The sequence below is a fragment of the Ostrinia furnacalis genome, unplaced genomic scaffold, assembly GCF_004193835.3.
Source record: "Ostrinia furnacalis isolate ACB-3 unplaced genomic scaffold, ASM419383v2 OfSCF0213, whole genome shotgun sequence".
NCBI lineage: Eukaryota > Metazoa > Arthropoda > Insecta > Lepidoptera > Crambidae > Ostrinia > Ostrinia furnacalis.
Window position 1 is genome coordinate 327,593 of NW_021130452.1, and position 15,087 is coordinate 342,679.

General features: G+C 40.1%; 1 protein-coding gene across 2 annotated transcripts; it reads right to left on the reverse strand.

The window, feature by feature from the left end:
- Positions 1-3,493: 3,493 nt before the first annotated feature.
- Positions 3,494-12,388, reverse strand: LOC114356503 (coiled-coil domain-containing protein 51). Of its 2 annotated transcripts, none has more exons than XM_028309722.1 (6): positions 12,016-12,388; positions 10,125-10,274; positions 7,226-7,388; positions 6,647-6,825; positions 5,898-5,973; positions 3,494-4,685 (listed from the first exon to the last, which is right to left on the reverse strand). In XM_028309722.1, exons 1-6 carry the CDS (start codon positions 12,268-12,270, stop codon positions 4,417-4,419), a joined length of 1,092 nt encoding a protein of 363 aa, XP_028165523.1. In that variant the 5' UTR covers positions 12,271-12,388; the 3' UTR covers positions 3,494-4,416. The 2 variants fall into 2 exon arrangements, with proteins under 2 accessions (XP_028165523.1, XP_028165517.1); XM_028309716.1 differs by having other exon boundaries at positions 6,614-6,825.
- Positions 12,389-15,087: the final 2,699 nt, after the last annotated feature.

The following is a 15,087-nucleotide window of genomic DNA, read 5'->3' on the forward strand; positions in this document are numbered from 1 at the left end:
CATAGACCCCTAGGCCACACGTCGTGATAACCAAAGATTCACGCTAGCGATATTATTATGATGTATAGCCAAATATTCGCGTATCTTCGGGGCTTTTTTGCTCAGGCACTGACCCAGTTATGTACCTACTAGACCCGTAGTTAGGTATGTAGGTACTATACACTGTTACTTTATTCCTACACTAGCTTTTGCCCGCGGCTTCACCCGCGTGAAATTTCGTTTGTCACAGATCGTTATTATAATATGTTATTCTGGGTTATAAACAATAATACTGTAAAGTTTCATCAAAATCCGTCCAGTAGTTTGTGTGAAAGGGTAACAAATATCCAGACATCCAAACTTTCGCACTATAATATTAGTAAGAAGTAGGATTACAGACAAAATAATATTATCATTTGCTTGCAATACTTTATCAATTGCAATCAAGCAATATTATAATTGATATGATTAACCAATTATAGTTACTTTGTCATCTTAATTAAGATTTAATAGAAGATAATAGGTACCACGGATGTTTACTCGTGTATGTTATTTTAGTACCTACATTTATACTGATATTTATTTATTTATTTAGTAGGACAACCAACAAGACATACACTGGAAGACAATCAATATTTACAACGTATTTAACTATGACGTATATGTAGATATGCAGACGTTAGTTTCTATAAAATGAAGGTTTATAAGTTTATGCTCACCAAGGTTCGTTCGTCTCAGCCAAATGCCGTCCTCTGCTGGACAAAGGCCTCAGGATTTCCACATCGACCTGTCCTGCTGCCCGCATCCAGGTACTTCCCGCGACCTTCACCAAATCGTCGGTCCAACTAGTGGGAGGCCTGCCCACGCTACGTCTTCTGACTTGTGGTCGCTACTTAAGAACTTTTCTGTCCCAACGGCCATCATCTCTACGAGCTATGTACCCCGCCCACTGCCTTGATTTCCACCACCAAGCCTACTTGAATTTTAAGACTTCTTATCTTCTTATTCGTTACGCTCTTGGCAGAGCGGTCGTGGTCATGTTGAGGCGTTGTTCACATCGGTAGAGGCGGATACAACTCTCCGCACGATCTCCCACCATCTTTCTCTATTGGCAGACTGTCTGGTGCATCCCACATACGCCGTCTCCCACTGCTGATTTAACTTGGTCGGTCCAGCGCATTGGTTACCTGCCACGCGATCGGGTTCCATCGACTTTTCCTTGGACGACCAGTCGTTCTATGGAGTTGTCAATAAGCTGACAAACTAACCTTATTCCAATAACAAAGACGACGTGTTGCCAACTTTTTGGCTACTTTGGGTGTCACGAACTATTTAAACTGTTCAACATGCGTCGTATAACTTTTTATCAGGTGATAGAATAGAATAGTCTTTAGCAAATTAAGATGGACTTACAAGAACATAAATTGAAAAATTGTTCTCAAAACTTAGGTATAACATTTTGGCATAGTTTTAGCTGTGCCCTCAGGCTGTGCCTTGGTTATAAAAAAAGTCGACTGTCGACGAAAAAAAGGGAAAAAAAAAAAAAAAAAAACGAAACAAAGGACTACATATCGTACCTACTCATTTCACCTAAGCAATGTTTCCGGAAAACGCAGCGTGGGACGTCCACCCATAAGGTGGATCGACGACCTGATAAAAGTAGCAGGAAGGCGCTGGATGCAGGCCGCTACCAACCGTGCGATGTGGAAGTCATTGGGGGAGGCCTACTTATGTTCAGCAGTGGACATCCTATGGCTGAAATGATGATGATGAATGGTTCCGAAGTGAAATAAACACACAATTCTACTTTATTTACCCGGATGATATCACCCAAGTGTATTCACTTTATTAGGTAGATTTTTTTTTTGCACCGCCTTACTCTCTCTGCATGACCCGTGGTTGACTGGCAGAGAATGCCATCCGGCATTAAGTCCGCCACAGTGCATTGTACCACGGCTATAATTTATGCTGATCTGTGACACTAAATTTCACGCGGGTGAAGCCGCGGGCAAAAGCAAGTAAATAAATAAATAACCTAACTGCCTCTGTGGTCTTAGTGGTAAGACCACCTGCTTCAGACGCAGAGGTCCCGGGTTTGATTCCCAGTGGGGGGCAGATTTTTCTGTTCGGTTTGGTTGGTGGTAGGGCTTGTTCTAAGTCCGCCTGGCTAGCTACCACCATCCTACCTAAGTCTGGCGCCATAACAACAATGTTAACAGCATTGTTGTGTTCCGGCAGTTAGAGGTAAGATAGCCACCGTGGTTGAGGATTCCGGGTGAAGCTCGCTTCCACCTTCGGCCTGATCGTCACTTACCATCAGGTGAGATACAGGCCAAGAGCTTCCTCGTTGTGGATAAAAAAAACATCGTCAGTACTGAAACTTGCTATCCCAATAAACCATACACTTGCCCTTGGTATAATAATATCAACAGCTAAGCCACTAGCGCAAAGCTGTCTTGCAAAAATTGTCTCTCCACTGATGGCAAACGTTGTCAGGTATCGCCATCTGAAACACTAAATTTTAATTAGAAAATATTTGCCAGAAAATTTCAAGTTATCGCGAGTAAAGTGAGCACAGCGCCATCTTTGTATTTTATAAAGAATCACACCCCGCCGACTGAAATACGAAACCACCCCCTGTCGTAACTTGTTTTCCCTGTTTGCTAGTGCTGCCATCTGTTGCTGATGTGAAAATATTTCATGTTATAGCGGGCATTTCCAATAGCGCACAGTCGCGACAGCAATATAATTACGCGCGAGCGATAAGGATGGGTAGCTAGGGGTCATTGGGCAAAATTCTACGTGCTCACGGACCGGGCTTTAGCCGTGTGGTCCCAGCAGAGTAAAATAGAAACTATTCCCGTGGATATCGTAAGAGCCTAGGGGATTAAAGGACAATGCGAATATCAGGCCTCCCCAACCCGTCTGGCCAGCGTGGGGAGTGTAAGCCAAATCCTCTGGTAAATTATATCCTTCAGTGGACACTAAACGACCTGTGGGCGTAGTGTGTTTACATCAAACGACCTCACTAGTGAGCGCGTTAAAAAATATAAGAAAATTCGCGCTCACTGTTGACGACGTTTGACGTAAACTCACACTAAGCCCTTTGTACGGCTAGCACGAAAAACTTTCGAGTTCGCTTCGAATCATTTACGTATTCGACAAAATTCGATACTCAATCTTCGAATTAAACGATAACGTGACAATTTTGATTCTCAAAATAAGTTTCGTGCAACCATTTCTCATACTAAGTTCACTTTACGACACGTTCACAAGGGCGCTGTTGTAGTTTTCGTATTAAATCTTTTGATAGCGATTCGAATACGCAAACGATTTGAACTCGAAAGTTTTTCGTGCTAGCCTACGTGCTAGTAGGTACTGATTATGATAAATAGGTAATATAATGAAATAAAAATACTACTTTCACGCACTCTAAACTTCTAAACCCTTCCTTGACTAAAAATAAAATCTATTGATGTTAATATTCGCTTCAGGGTTTAAAAATAAAATTCAATTTATAAACGAATGTTATATTGCCTCAAAACCATACCAATCAACTGTTATATGTTTTTGGAATAATTAAGTATTAACATAACTACAACAGACGTGCTAAAATCAACCGTATACATGCGCTATAGATTATAAAATGATACTTAGTTTGCCCATAGATTAAGTATCTATGGTTTGTTTATTTTTTTCTTTCCATATTGCACCTACTTTATTTTTGTTGGGAAACGAAATATAAATGTATAAAAAGCCCCATGTAGAAATCACTGGCAAGAAATAAAACAAAGATTAAACTTAGTCACAATTATTATAACTTTTTGAAGATCTATGCATTGTTAAAAAGTTTTTGAATAAAATATCCAACTTTTTTAAACTTATGTATTCGCAACTTAAGTACTACATGCTAATATTTGGATATTATAATTATCACTATAAAATCACTGAAGTTTTCCAATTTGAAAAACGTTTCCTATCACTCAAATAATATTGTCGAAAAATATCCATTCCCTTTGTTCTCTTAACACGCGTTTTTGAAGGTAATTTCTTATAAATCCAATAAAAAAACTCCTTAAAACGACAAAATTAACATGCGTCAGAGGAAAAATATTTTAATTGTATTATTGGATATTGCACAGTATAAAAGCGAGGTAACTTTTCCGGTATTTAGATCTCAAAAATTCAAGCAACTTTAGTATATCAGACAATTCAACAATAAATAGTTTCACAATAATAAATAAGCACTACTGTACTACTAAAGTTGCAAAAACCAGTAAGATTTAAACTGTTTAAAAAACTTTTCGAATTTTTACAAACGTCAATTACAAAATTTGACTTTTTACTTTTTTTGTGATACAGCAATGGAATAGTCCAATTCTGCCTATGATGTTTACAAAATTTGACTTTTTTCTTTTTTGTGACGCAGCAATGGAATCAACTGACTCTGCCAATGATATTGCCGAAAATGATGGCCGCACACATGATAACACCGATGCCTGTTAGAATTTGGTTGGGTTCGAAGGATATTTTCTTTTCTTCGACCTCCCTTTCTTTTTCCGCGTCGTCCAGGTCTTGGTGGACTACGGATAATGCTTTGGCTATTTCCGCGTCTGATTTTGCGCTGACTTGCGACGCGGACAGCACTAATTTCTTGAGGTCCCGCAGTTGGTTATCTATGACGTGTTCTTGGTGTGTTATGTGATCTGGAATGGAGAAGATAAATCAATGAATGAGTGTCCTAGACTGTCCATAGACATACAGGTCTAGTACATAACTTAGTAATTTCCTGAGGTATGGGGAGCGGAACGGGAGGGTTGACATGTGACGTGACAGGGAATACAAGTTTGAAGCACATCTGAAGGGTCGCTGACAATTGACGTCACAAAAACACCCACCCATGCCGGTTCAATACCTCAGACACTGACTCAATTATTTATTTATTTATAATAAATAGGTATACAACCAGTTTACAGTCTAGGCTTCATCGCAAAGAAAAATAAGTAAGTTATGTGCTAAACTTGTAATACCCCTTTCAGCGCGCTCTAATACAATATTGTGCGGGTTACAAAATCGAGAATATCTCATTAGTTTTACATCGGAAGTGGATCGTACGATTGTACGGGAAGCGTTCTTTCACCTCCCGTGCAAATGGTAATGCCAGATTTTGTATGGAAGGTGGCGTCTTTTTTTTTCGCGCGGCCATCGACCAAACTTTGTTTTTTGATTACAAAATAGTGTAATAAACCAAACTTACTATGACATGTATACCTCTAAACTCAGTCTGAATTGAGTTACGAGCGTTAGATGTTTGATGATTTACATACTAGATTTGCTTTTTGCGTGCAAGTTTTGTAAGAAATTGCAACAAAATATTGCGCTATTTTTTTATTGCGCTGATTCTACTCCACATTGATGTCTGGAGCCTTTAATGGATGGTATTGTTTGTTTACACATACAATGTCACTATTTTTTTGCAATTTCTTACAAAACTTGCGCGCAAAAAGCAAATCTAGTATGTAAATCATCAAACTTCTAATGCTCGTAACTCAGTTCAGACTGAGTTTAGAGGTATACATGTCGTAGTAAGTTTGGTTTATTACACTATTTTGTATACAAAAAACAAGGTATGGTCGATGGCCGCGCGAAAAAAAAAAGACGCCAATTTCCGGCAGTCTTTTTGTCCGAAGCGCAGTTGGTGAGCAGGTTACATCCTGTACAGTTCATCACTAATTGCGCTCCCCAACTTGGCGACAGAAAATCTGGAAAATTGTAGCAGATTCGTAATCTGCGGTTCCAAATTACCTAAACACCATGTTCAAAATTACAAATTTCTTTCTAATTTAAGCGCCGGTCCGAAAGGGATACAATATCGAACAGGAAGCCAGCATTTTAAAGACAAAGTTTGTTTTTGTTACCTATAAGCGACGTCTGCTTGTTGACTAGATGGTCGATGTTCTCCTGCATCAGTCTCAGATTCTGTGCTAGTTGTTCCTGAAACAATTTGGTGTTCACTTTAGTGATTTTTAAAGTATTTTTTGACATTCTTCTCTAAAAGGACACACATTTTCCAAGCCAATTAACTATTTCTACAGTTTACTTTATAAGATTAAAAAAAAAACTATTTTTTTTTATTTCAATTTGAAGATGATCACTAACCTGCTGATGATCACTGACCTGGTAAGCGAACTCAGTCAGTCTTCTAGGCATCAGCGATATCAGACTTTTAGCCCTGTGTAAAGACGGGGCTCCTGCTATGGAGACTAAAAATTACCTGCTAATGATCACTGACCTGGTAAGCAAACTCAGTCTCCATGGCGTCAGCGATATCAGACTCCTAGCCCTGTGTAAAGACGGGGCTCCTGCTGTGGAGACTAAAAATTACCTGCTGATTATCACTGACCTGGTAAGCGAACTCAGTCTCCATGGCGTCAGCGATATCAGACTCCTAGCCCTGTGTAAAGAGGATTGGGCTCCTGCCCTGCTGTGGAGATTAACTGACCTGTCGATGATCAGTGACCTGCTGACCACTGACCTGGTAAGCGAACTCAGTCTTCATGGCGTCAGCTATATCAGAATTTTAGCCCTGTGTAAAGAGGGTTGGGCTCCTGCCCTGCTGTGGAGATTAACTGACCTGTCGATGATCAGTGACCTGCTGACCACTGACCTGGTAAGCGAACTCAGTCTTCATAGCGTCAGCGATATCTGACTTATTGGCGGTGCCTCCCCCGGCGATGGTATACAACACGCTTGCACTCCTGGCCATCTGCTGTTCCATCATATCCCGGAACTCCGCCATCTTTAGACGGTTGTTGATGGTGGAGCCGGCGATGCCGAGTACTGTGCCTTTGGTGGACGAAACAATAAGTGAGTATGTAGTAAAAATGTTATTCTGTACCAATTAATAAATTAAACCACGGCTGAACCAAAATGCTAATCAATGCTCAGTCTTTAATTAAATCTTAAATCTTTGAGCTATTTTTTAAAGATTTTATTTACTACTAGTTTCTGTAGCTGCATTTTCGTGCGAATTTCTAAGATTTAGGACTCTTGAATTACTATAAACACCCAGAGATTATTCAATAACTGCGAAAGACAGGCCAATCATAATGAAGTGAATTTACAAACTTGACCTTCACTGGTTGGGTTATTGGCGGTCAAGCTCCTCACGAGAGTTGGGAATATTCCCGTGCGGTGGAGACAAAATGACCTGAGCTAAGTGAATGAATGAATGATGATAACTCACCAAATATAGACGCGACGATGTACCAGTACTTGTTCCTTTCAGCATGAGCTCTTTCTCTCTCGTGTCCCAGCTTGACAGCTGCCGACATGGTCGCGAATAACTCGCGTTCTTCCCGCTCCGCGTCGGAGAATAACGCTCGGAGCGCCCGCTCTTGGAGGATAAGCTGGAGGCAAAGTTAGTGTTGAGGAATCAAGTAACTTTTATCTTAGGCCGGCAATACACGAAGCAGTCAGGGTCGACAGCTTCAAGCTGCGACTGCACAGTGAACTGCAGAGTTCTATGGACGAAAATACACGAACCGCTCGAGCAGTTGCAACTGATTCGGGCGGTCTACAGTACGGTGAATTTTCATCGTGCGGTCAAGCAGTCGCCAGCCATACACTGACTGCTCGAACTGTCGACAGCTCTCGCGCAGTTACCTCCGCCCACTTTCTTCATTCCACGGCGCGCGCGCTTGTGATTTTGTAACGGTTAGCGTTACCGTTGACCTTTATCTTAGAACTAAATTCTAATTTAATTACTATTATCTACCTAAATAAATAAACTAAAATAATAAAATATCTAAATCTACGTAAGCTACCTAACTAAATAACTTAATTAAGTAATTCATATTATTCTACACTAATAAAATAAACAAAATAATAAATCTACAAGCAAACCCGCGCGAAACAAGTTGTTAAATATTTCTTTTGTTCTCTGTCGAGCGGGCGGGCTGTTTTTTATGTATGCGCAAGCGACGCGCCTACGGCCGCGATGCTCCCGCCGCGTCTCCTAGTCCGAGCCAGAGCGTTAGCGAGCACGGACGTATCGCTGTCCGTCACCGCCGGACCCGCGATTTACGTAATGTTCTAAAAACTAAATATGTAATCGCGTATTGGTGAACCCCGCTACCGGGTGAGTGTTGCAAAAGTATTTTAATGCCTAGATTTTATAATTGTGCTAAATGTAAGTACCTAGCCGCCATTTTGTTCTTGAAATGTGCTATCCATGTGCTCGGTGTCATTTCATACAAATTTCCTATTACTATAACTTCTTAATATTATTATTTTACAACTTACTACATGTATGATTAAATAAGTAAACTAAATATTTTATGAAATGACATCGACACGTCATGACTTTTAAATGACCTTGTCGTACTGTAACGACACTCATTCCAAATTCTATTTAATGTCCTAAATTGAACTATTCTAATCTTATTCTACTTGTTCTAATTATTCTACATTATTGCCTACCTATATTGTTTTACAAATTAATTGCCTACATAGATGATGTTCTAAATAATTATCTACCTACATAATTTAATATTTTGCATACTTCACGTTCACCTTCACGCTCATCTTCTTCACTACAACTACCTGCCATGCATGGCCAGCGCACTACAGCCGAACTACCACTTGGCTCCTCAACCCGGCAGAGCTGCCTGTCGTGTCGGACGGCCCGTACGCACACTCTAAGTGGCCCTACACCACAGTGCGTACGGTCCCTAACCGTCTGGCGCGTCGACGACCCTGCGGGCTCACCACCAGCGAGGAACCAAACCACATCACCATCAATGCTAGCGAGGACAGTGGTTTGAATATACTACCACCGGTGACGAATCTCGTGCGATATGATAGTTTGCTCGTAACCCACACCCTTAAGGTCTCTTTCTCTTAAATCTAAATAAATTACTTGTAACTTAAATCTATCTTTTATTTCTCTAACTTAACTATAAATTCTATTATGTCACTTGGCCTAAAGCCTATAACCGTGACAATTTGTTGAGCAGTTAATACCAACTAGCTACTCGAGCAATTATCACTGGCAGCTTCAAGCTGTTGACTCTTGACTACAAGAGTGGTCCGTGTATGTTGATCACTGACTAACTGCTCGAGCTGTCCGTGTATGGCGGGCCTTAGATTACACTAACAGAACTGCTCAAAGTCAAAGCTTTTATTCAGTACTTAGGCCATTTCCAGCCGGGCTAGGATGCGCGCCGTGATATACTTTATCGACGTCAAAATGGCGTGATAACCGCTTATCGCGGCACGCATCCTAGGCCTACAGGGCGCGTACACGTCCCAAATATAGCTTGCCCTACCACCACTTCGGAACAACATAATATCGTCTGGTGCAGAAAAGAAGTCGCCATAAAATACAAGTGTGCAAGTGACAATAGCGAAATCATCATTTCCCAAAACCCGAATCATTGCATTGCAGAAAAAAAGCACTTAGAAGCGCTTGTAAGCAAATTGGCGATCGCTACGGCAGTTTTCGGTTTTCGGTGACAGTGCTTAGCGATCGCCATTTTGCTCACAAGTGCTTCCAAGCGGTTTTTCCTGCCAAACGTCCCCAAATATCTTCTAGAAAGAAGATGTTTACGTAAAAAAATTACACCACTGCGGGAAGTCTCCTCAATAAGTTCGTTTCATCCACTCGGCCGCGCCCCAGCAATGTTTGGTCTCGGTCGCGCGGGGTGCGGGGAGTTTGATCCGAGCAATCCGAGCGTCATTATTGTAGTGTGCGTGTGCATTCATGGATCATTTAGCGTGTACAGATAACACTCAAACATTAGCGGAAGAATGGTGGAGCGCGTCTTCGTGAATGATACGATCTATACCTGTAGATGTTTTTTTTAAATAAAGTAAGTAATAAAGTCTTTATTGTGTATGAACAAAGGTTCCAAGTTTTTCACACTTGAAGAGCACTGTGTTATTTTTTGTGTAAAACTTAAATATTAGTGTCTATCCACTTAATATGGCTGCCACAAAATACCAGGTCAGGACCTAGAGCATAACACATGCTGAGTGGCTGCCATTTTAGTTCAAATTTAACTATTTAAGTAAGTAACTATGTTGTAAGTAGTCTAAGGATGTTTGGACTAAATAAAAATAGTTTCTTTCTTTCTTTCACTTACCTTATGCTCCTCAGTGCACAGCTGCAGATACTTGTCGTCTCCCTTCATGGTATTTTGTATCTCGGAGTGGAGTTCCTTCAGACGCGCCTCCACGTCCGACACCTGCCTGCCGAGCTCGCGCCGCCGCTCTTGCGCCACCATAAACCGCTCCTGAAATGGAGGACACAATCGTCATCATCGGGTCACGATATCCCGAGGCACACGATGTCCTAAGTGACTCGGTATCCTAAGTCACAACACGATGTCCTAAGTCACATGATGTCCTATGTCACACTATAAGACACACAATGTCCTAAGTCACACGATGTCCTAACACAACACAACACAATGTCCTAAGCCACACGATGTCCTGAGTCACATGATGTCCTAAGTCACACAATAACCTAAGCCACACGATGTCCTAAGGTCACACGAATTTACACTATGTCCTAAGTCAGACGATGTACTAAGTCACATGACGTACTATGTTACACTATGTCCTAGGTCACACGATGTCCAAACACACACTATGCACAAAGTCACATGATGTTTTAAGATACACAATGTATTAAGTCACACGATGTCCTAAGTCACGCGATGTCGTAAGTCACACGATGTCCCATGTCACACGGTCCTAAGTCACGCGATGTCTTAAGTAAGTCACACGATGTGCTAGTCATAAAATGTCCTAAGCCACACAGTGTCCTAAGTCAGCGACAAGCATGATGCGACGTTTTCAACGCGAAGCGACACGATAAAGCCGTATACAGGAAGAAGGAATTTGGCCTACATACTGACTAAATAGTTTTGGCAGGAATCTGCCAAGGTACTATTTTAAACACTTGAAAAAGGCTAGCAAATTGTTTCTTGAACTGCTTAGGCCAACTCATTGTCCTGATAAATTAATATTTCCCCTTTTATGAAGGGAGAATCAGTAGATTTACTGATTATTCTGATGCTATCATTATCTTAATCTCATCAGCTCAATCCTATCTTACTAATATTATAAATGTGAAAGTTTGGATGTCTGGATGGATGTTTGTTACTCTTTCACGCAAAAACTACTGAACGGATTTTGAAGAAACTTTACAGTATTATTTTTTATAACCCAGAATAACATATAGGCTATAATTTATGAAGATCTGTGACAAACTAAATTTCACACAGGTGAAGCCGTGGGCAAAAGCTAGTTTATTATAAAGTCAGCTGTGAGAGATGCATGCAATAAAAAATTTGAATTGGTAATGATAAATGTGTGTCCCAGACAGTATTGGTATTTGCTAAGCAAATGATGTAACAATCTTAAAATAAAATAGATAAGTAGTGGAAGCTGTGGAAGTGTTATCAATGTGCAGATCAAGATCATTTTGTGCAAGACTTAAGACAAACAAATTGATGCTGATATTAAAATGTTTTTCTTTTATTTGTAAATTAGATAGGATTAATATTTTGATTGTTAGTCCATATGTTAGATTAAATTATAATAATGAGTTAAAAATTCTTTTTTTTACATTTTTGGCAGTTTACCATTTTCAGTAGAGTTGAACCAATGAAATTAAAATTATCAGATTCTTATAACTTCAGATAAGAATGTAATGAAGCAAATAAATAGGTACCTACCTATCTCTTTAAAAATCATGATAACCTTTAGTCCCTGACTTTGATAATACAACATTCTGCTGAAATATAAAATCAGCTCAACATAAGTTCATGACCACTCACACTACAATATAAACAAAACAAAGGAAGGAATCTAGACCAAATCTAAAATTATCCAAGCATGATAATTATAAACAGTTCTAAAAATTCTACAGCACATTTCCTCTCAACAGTATACAAACTTTTTACACAGACAACATACACACCTCATACAGCGACCTTGAAACTACTTTAAAGTCATAAATGGACTTACTTGTGCTTCTACGACTGTGTTTTGAATGGCCATGATCTCTTCAACCCCCGTGAACTTTTCATAGCGGGACACCAACTCCTGGACTCTTCTAGAGATCGTCTCATGTTTGAATCGCTCTGCGATGTCACTGACTCTCTTGGCAGGGGCATACTTGGTCAGCATCTGATCAACCTTCTCCCTGCCGGTGGTGGTCAGCTGCGGCAAATGTACCTTGTCTTTCAGCCTTTGAGCGATCTGACGGAGGCGGTCGGCCATGATTTCATGTTAAATTTGTGCCCCAATTTTAGCTAATGTTTTATTTGCATTTTAAATCCCGGAATGATATCATTCCGAGTGAAACGAGACTTTTTTGAGTGACAGTGACAGGAGGAGATCAGATGATTGACAGATTTGACAGCGATTTGAAGATGCGTCAGTTTGACGTTAGTTTTTTTTATTTTTCCCACGAAATATGGAAATCGTGATTTAAGTCACTGTATAGGTCGCGCAGCAAGAGTTGAGACTTGAGGCGATCAATATTTTGTTTGTATCTTAAGCAGTGCCGTATTATCCATAAGGCACTTTAGGCCAGTGCCTAGGGGCCCACTATGACCAGGGGCCCAGCACTCCCGATTAAAAAAAAGAAAAAAAAAACATGTTAAAGATTATTTTTATGCAACAAAACTCAAACCTCCTCAAAACTTCGCCTTATTTTGGTTTACACATTCAATCGTCATATTTCGATATTGTGGAAGTTAATTCATTTTCGTAACGTTTAGGCCATAGAATTAGATTTTAAATCGGAAATAATTCCTACAAAAGATTTTATTGTTTTAATGGCTTTATTTGTTGCCCATTAATACTATCCTAGATTTTCGACTTCGGCGGAGTTGTGCTTAAGTGGTGGGGCCCCTCGAAAGGGCCATTTTTGCGGTTTTACTGTTATATCACTTAAAGGACTTACTGTATCGAAAACTAATCTTCATGACGTTTGAAGGACATTCAATCCTGCATTGAATAAGACCAAATTCATATGTTTTGGAAAAAATGTTCTCGTGCTTATCTTCGACAAAGTAGAAAATATACCCGCAGGGTCCCAAACCTTGAAAAGGGCCGCCTTAACCAGCGTACCCCTGTCAAGTCTCACGAGTTGGATTTACCTATCCTTGTTCCTCCTTCATCCTTAACTACGGTTGCTGCAACTCTTCGTGCGCGTTCAAACAAACTAACAAACAAACTCTTCAGCGTTTTAATATGAACCTGTTGTTGTTGATTTTTGGAGTCGGACCATGGACCAGCTGTAAGACTTGGCAACGCAGTCGTGCAGGAGGGTGCAAGGAAGAGGGGCAGCCACAGTAGATAACAATAGAGTCGTTCAAGAGAGTAAGGAAGAGGAGCAGCAACCGTAGTAAAGGAACGGCTGCACTGGGATGAATAAGGATAGACGATTCCAACTCGCGAGGCTTGACAGGATGGCCTTTTTCAAGGCTTTGGAGCTTGCGGGTGACGAGCCATTTGACGAGAGAGGGTTATTAATTAAACGTATATTTTCTACTTTGTCGAAGATAGACACGAGAACAGTTTGTCCAAAATAGTATACGAATTTGGTCTTATTCAATGCAGGATTAAATGCCCTTCAATCATCATGAAGATCAGTTTTCGATACTGTAAGACCTTTACACAGTATAACCGTAAAACCGCAAAAATGCCTCTTTCGGGGGGCTACACCACTTAAGCACAACTCCGTCGAAGTCGAAAACCTAGAATAGTCTTAAAGAGCAACAAATTAAACCATTCTACTAATATTATAAAGGCGAAAGTTTGGATGTCTGGATGTTTGTTACTCTTCCACGCAAAAACTACTGAACGGATCTTTATGAAACTTTACAGTATTATTGTTTATAACCCAGAATAAAACATACAGGCTATAATTTATGACGATCTGTGACAAACGAAATTTCACGCGTGTGAAGCCGCGGGCAAAAGCTGGTTAAAACAAGAAAACCTTTTGTAGGAATTATTTCCGATTTGATTGATTTTCATGTCTTATTCTACTGGCCTAGTTGGCACTACTGCTTTGTTTTACATGACTTTTATGTACATTTTTATTTTTTAATGTTTATGTTAGTTATAATAAAATCTTGCATAAAATAAATATTATGCAAGATTTTCCTATTCCTTGTTTCATTTTTAAATGACTCCGATACATACATAGTGGCGAAAGTCTTTTCACTTGAAGGAAGGCGTATACCTTTGCAATGTGATGACTGGGGGACCCGAAACGAGCTGTGCCTAGGGGCCCCGAGATGGTTAATCCGGCCCTGATCTTAAGTTTGTTTTACTGAGCGCCACCACAGTCACTGGACGCGTTGCGTATTTTGAATTCAATTGTTGCGTATTTTGAGTACGGTGTTCGCCAGTCGCCACAACTTTTATTTTGCGACTATAACAGTCTAAAAATCATTATTTTAGAAAGTTATATTATGTAATGTGTAGCCCGTGTAGGCTACACAACACTACGCTCAAAAAATATAAATCCGGCACTGCTCACACTCATTTTTTAATGATTGAATACTTTTTTTATTCTTGTCAGTCCGATTACGCAAGACTTCAGCGACCAGCGTACACAGCATATTATACAGTTTCTCCATCTACGGTATTCAGATACAAATCTTTGCTTGTGCTCTCGAGGCCTCAAGTCTCAACTCTTGTTGAGCGATTAGACAAATAAGACCTACTTATGGTTTAAAAAGGCTTGTACCCAGAGCCGTGAAACATCATATAAAAAAATGGGGCCTACTTATGATGTTGTATATATCTATCTCTTTCATTTTAGGTATACAACACTGTAGGATGAGTGAGACAGACACAGATAATTGAGTTCATCGGCCCCTGTCCCCTGTCATCATCACTGTCAGTTAGTGTCATACTTACTTTTCTCTATGGTGTCATAGAGAAAAGTAATGTTAGTGTGTTGCGTTGCGTTCGTTGTTTGTGGCTTGCGCTTGTGGTTTTAAATTAAACCCAAGCGTTTTCGTCAACCTTTCTTCACTAAAATCCGTTCAATAAGACAATTTAGCAATCATAAACATC

Bases quoted from the DNA above. Each gene is read 5' to 3' on its own strand.
- LOC114356503 (XM_028309716.1), bottom strand. From the start codon at position 12,270: ATGGCCGACCGCCTCCGTCAGATCGCTCAAAGGCTGAAAGACAAGGTA. The intron at 7,389-10,124 runs GTAAGTGAAAGA...CTTTGCCTCCAG, and splicing joins TGTGCACTGAGGAGCATAAG to CTTATCCTCCAAGAGCGGGC. The intron at 5,974-6,613 runs GTCAGTTAATCT...AAATTGTTTCAG, and splicing joins AGGTCACTGATCATCGACAG to GAACAACTAGCACAGAATCT.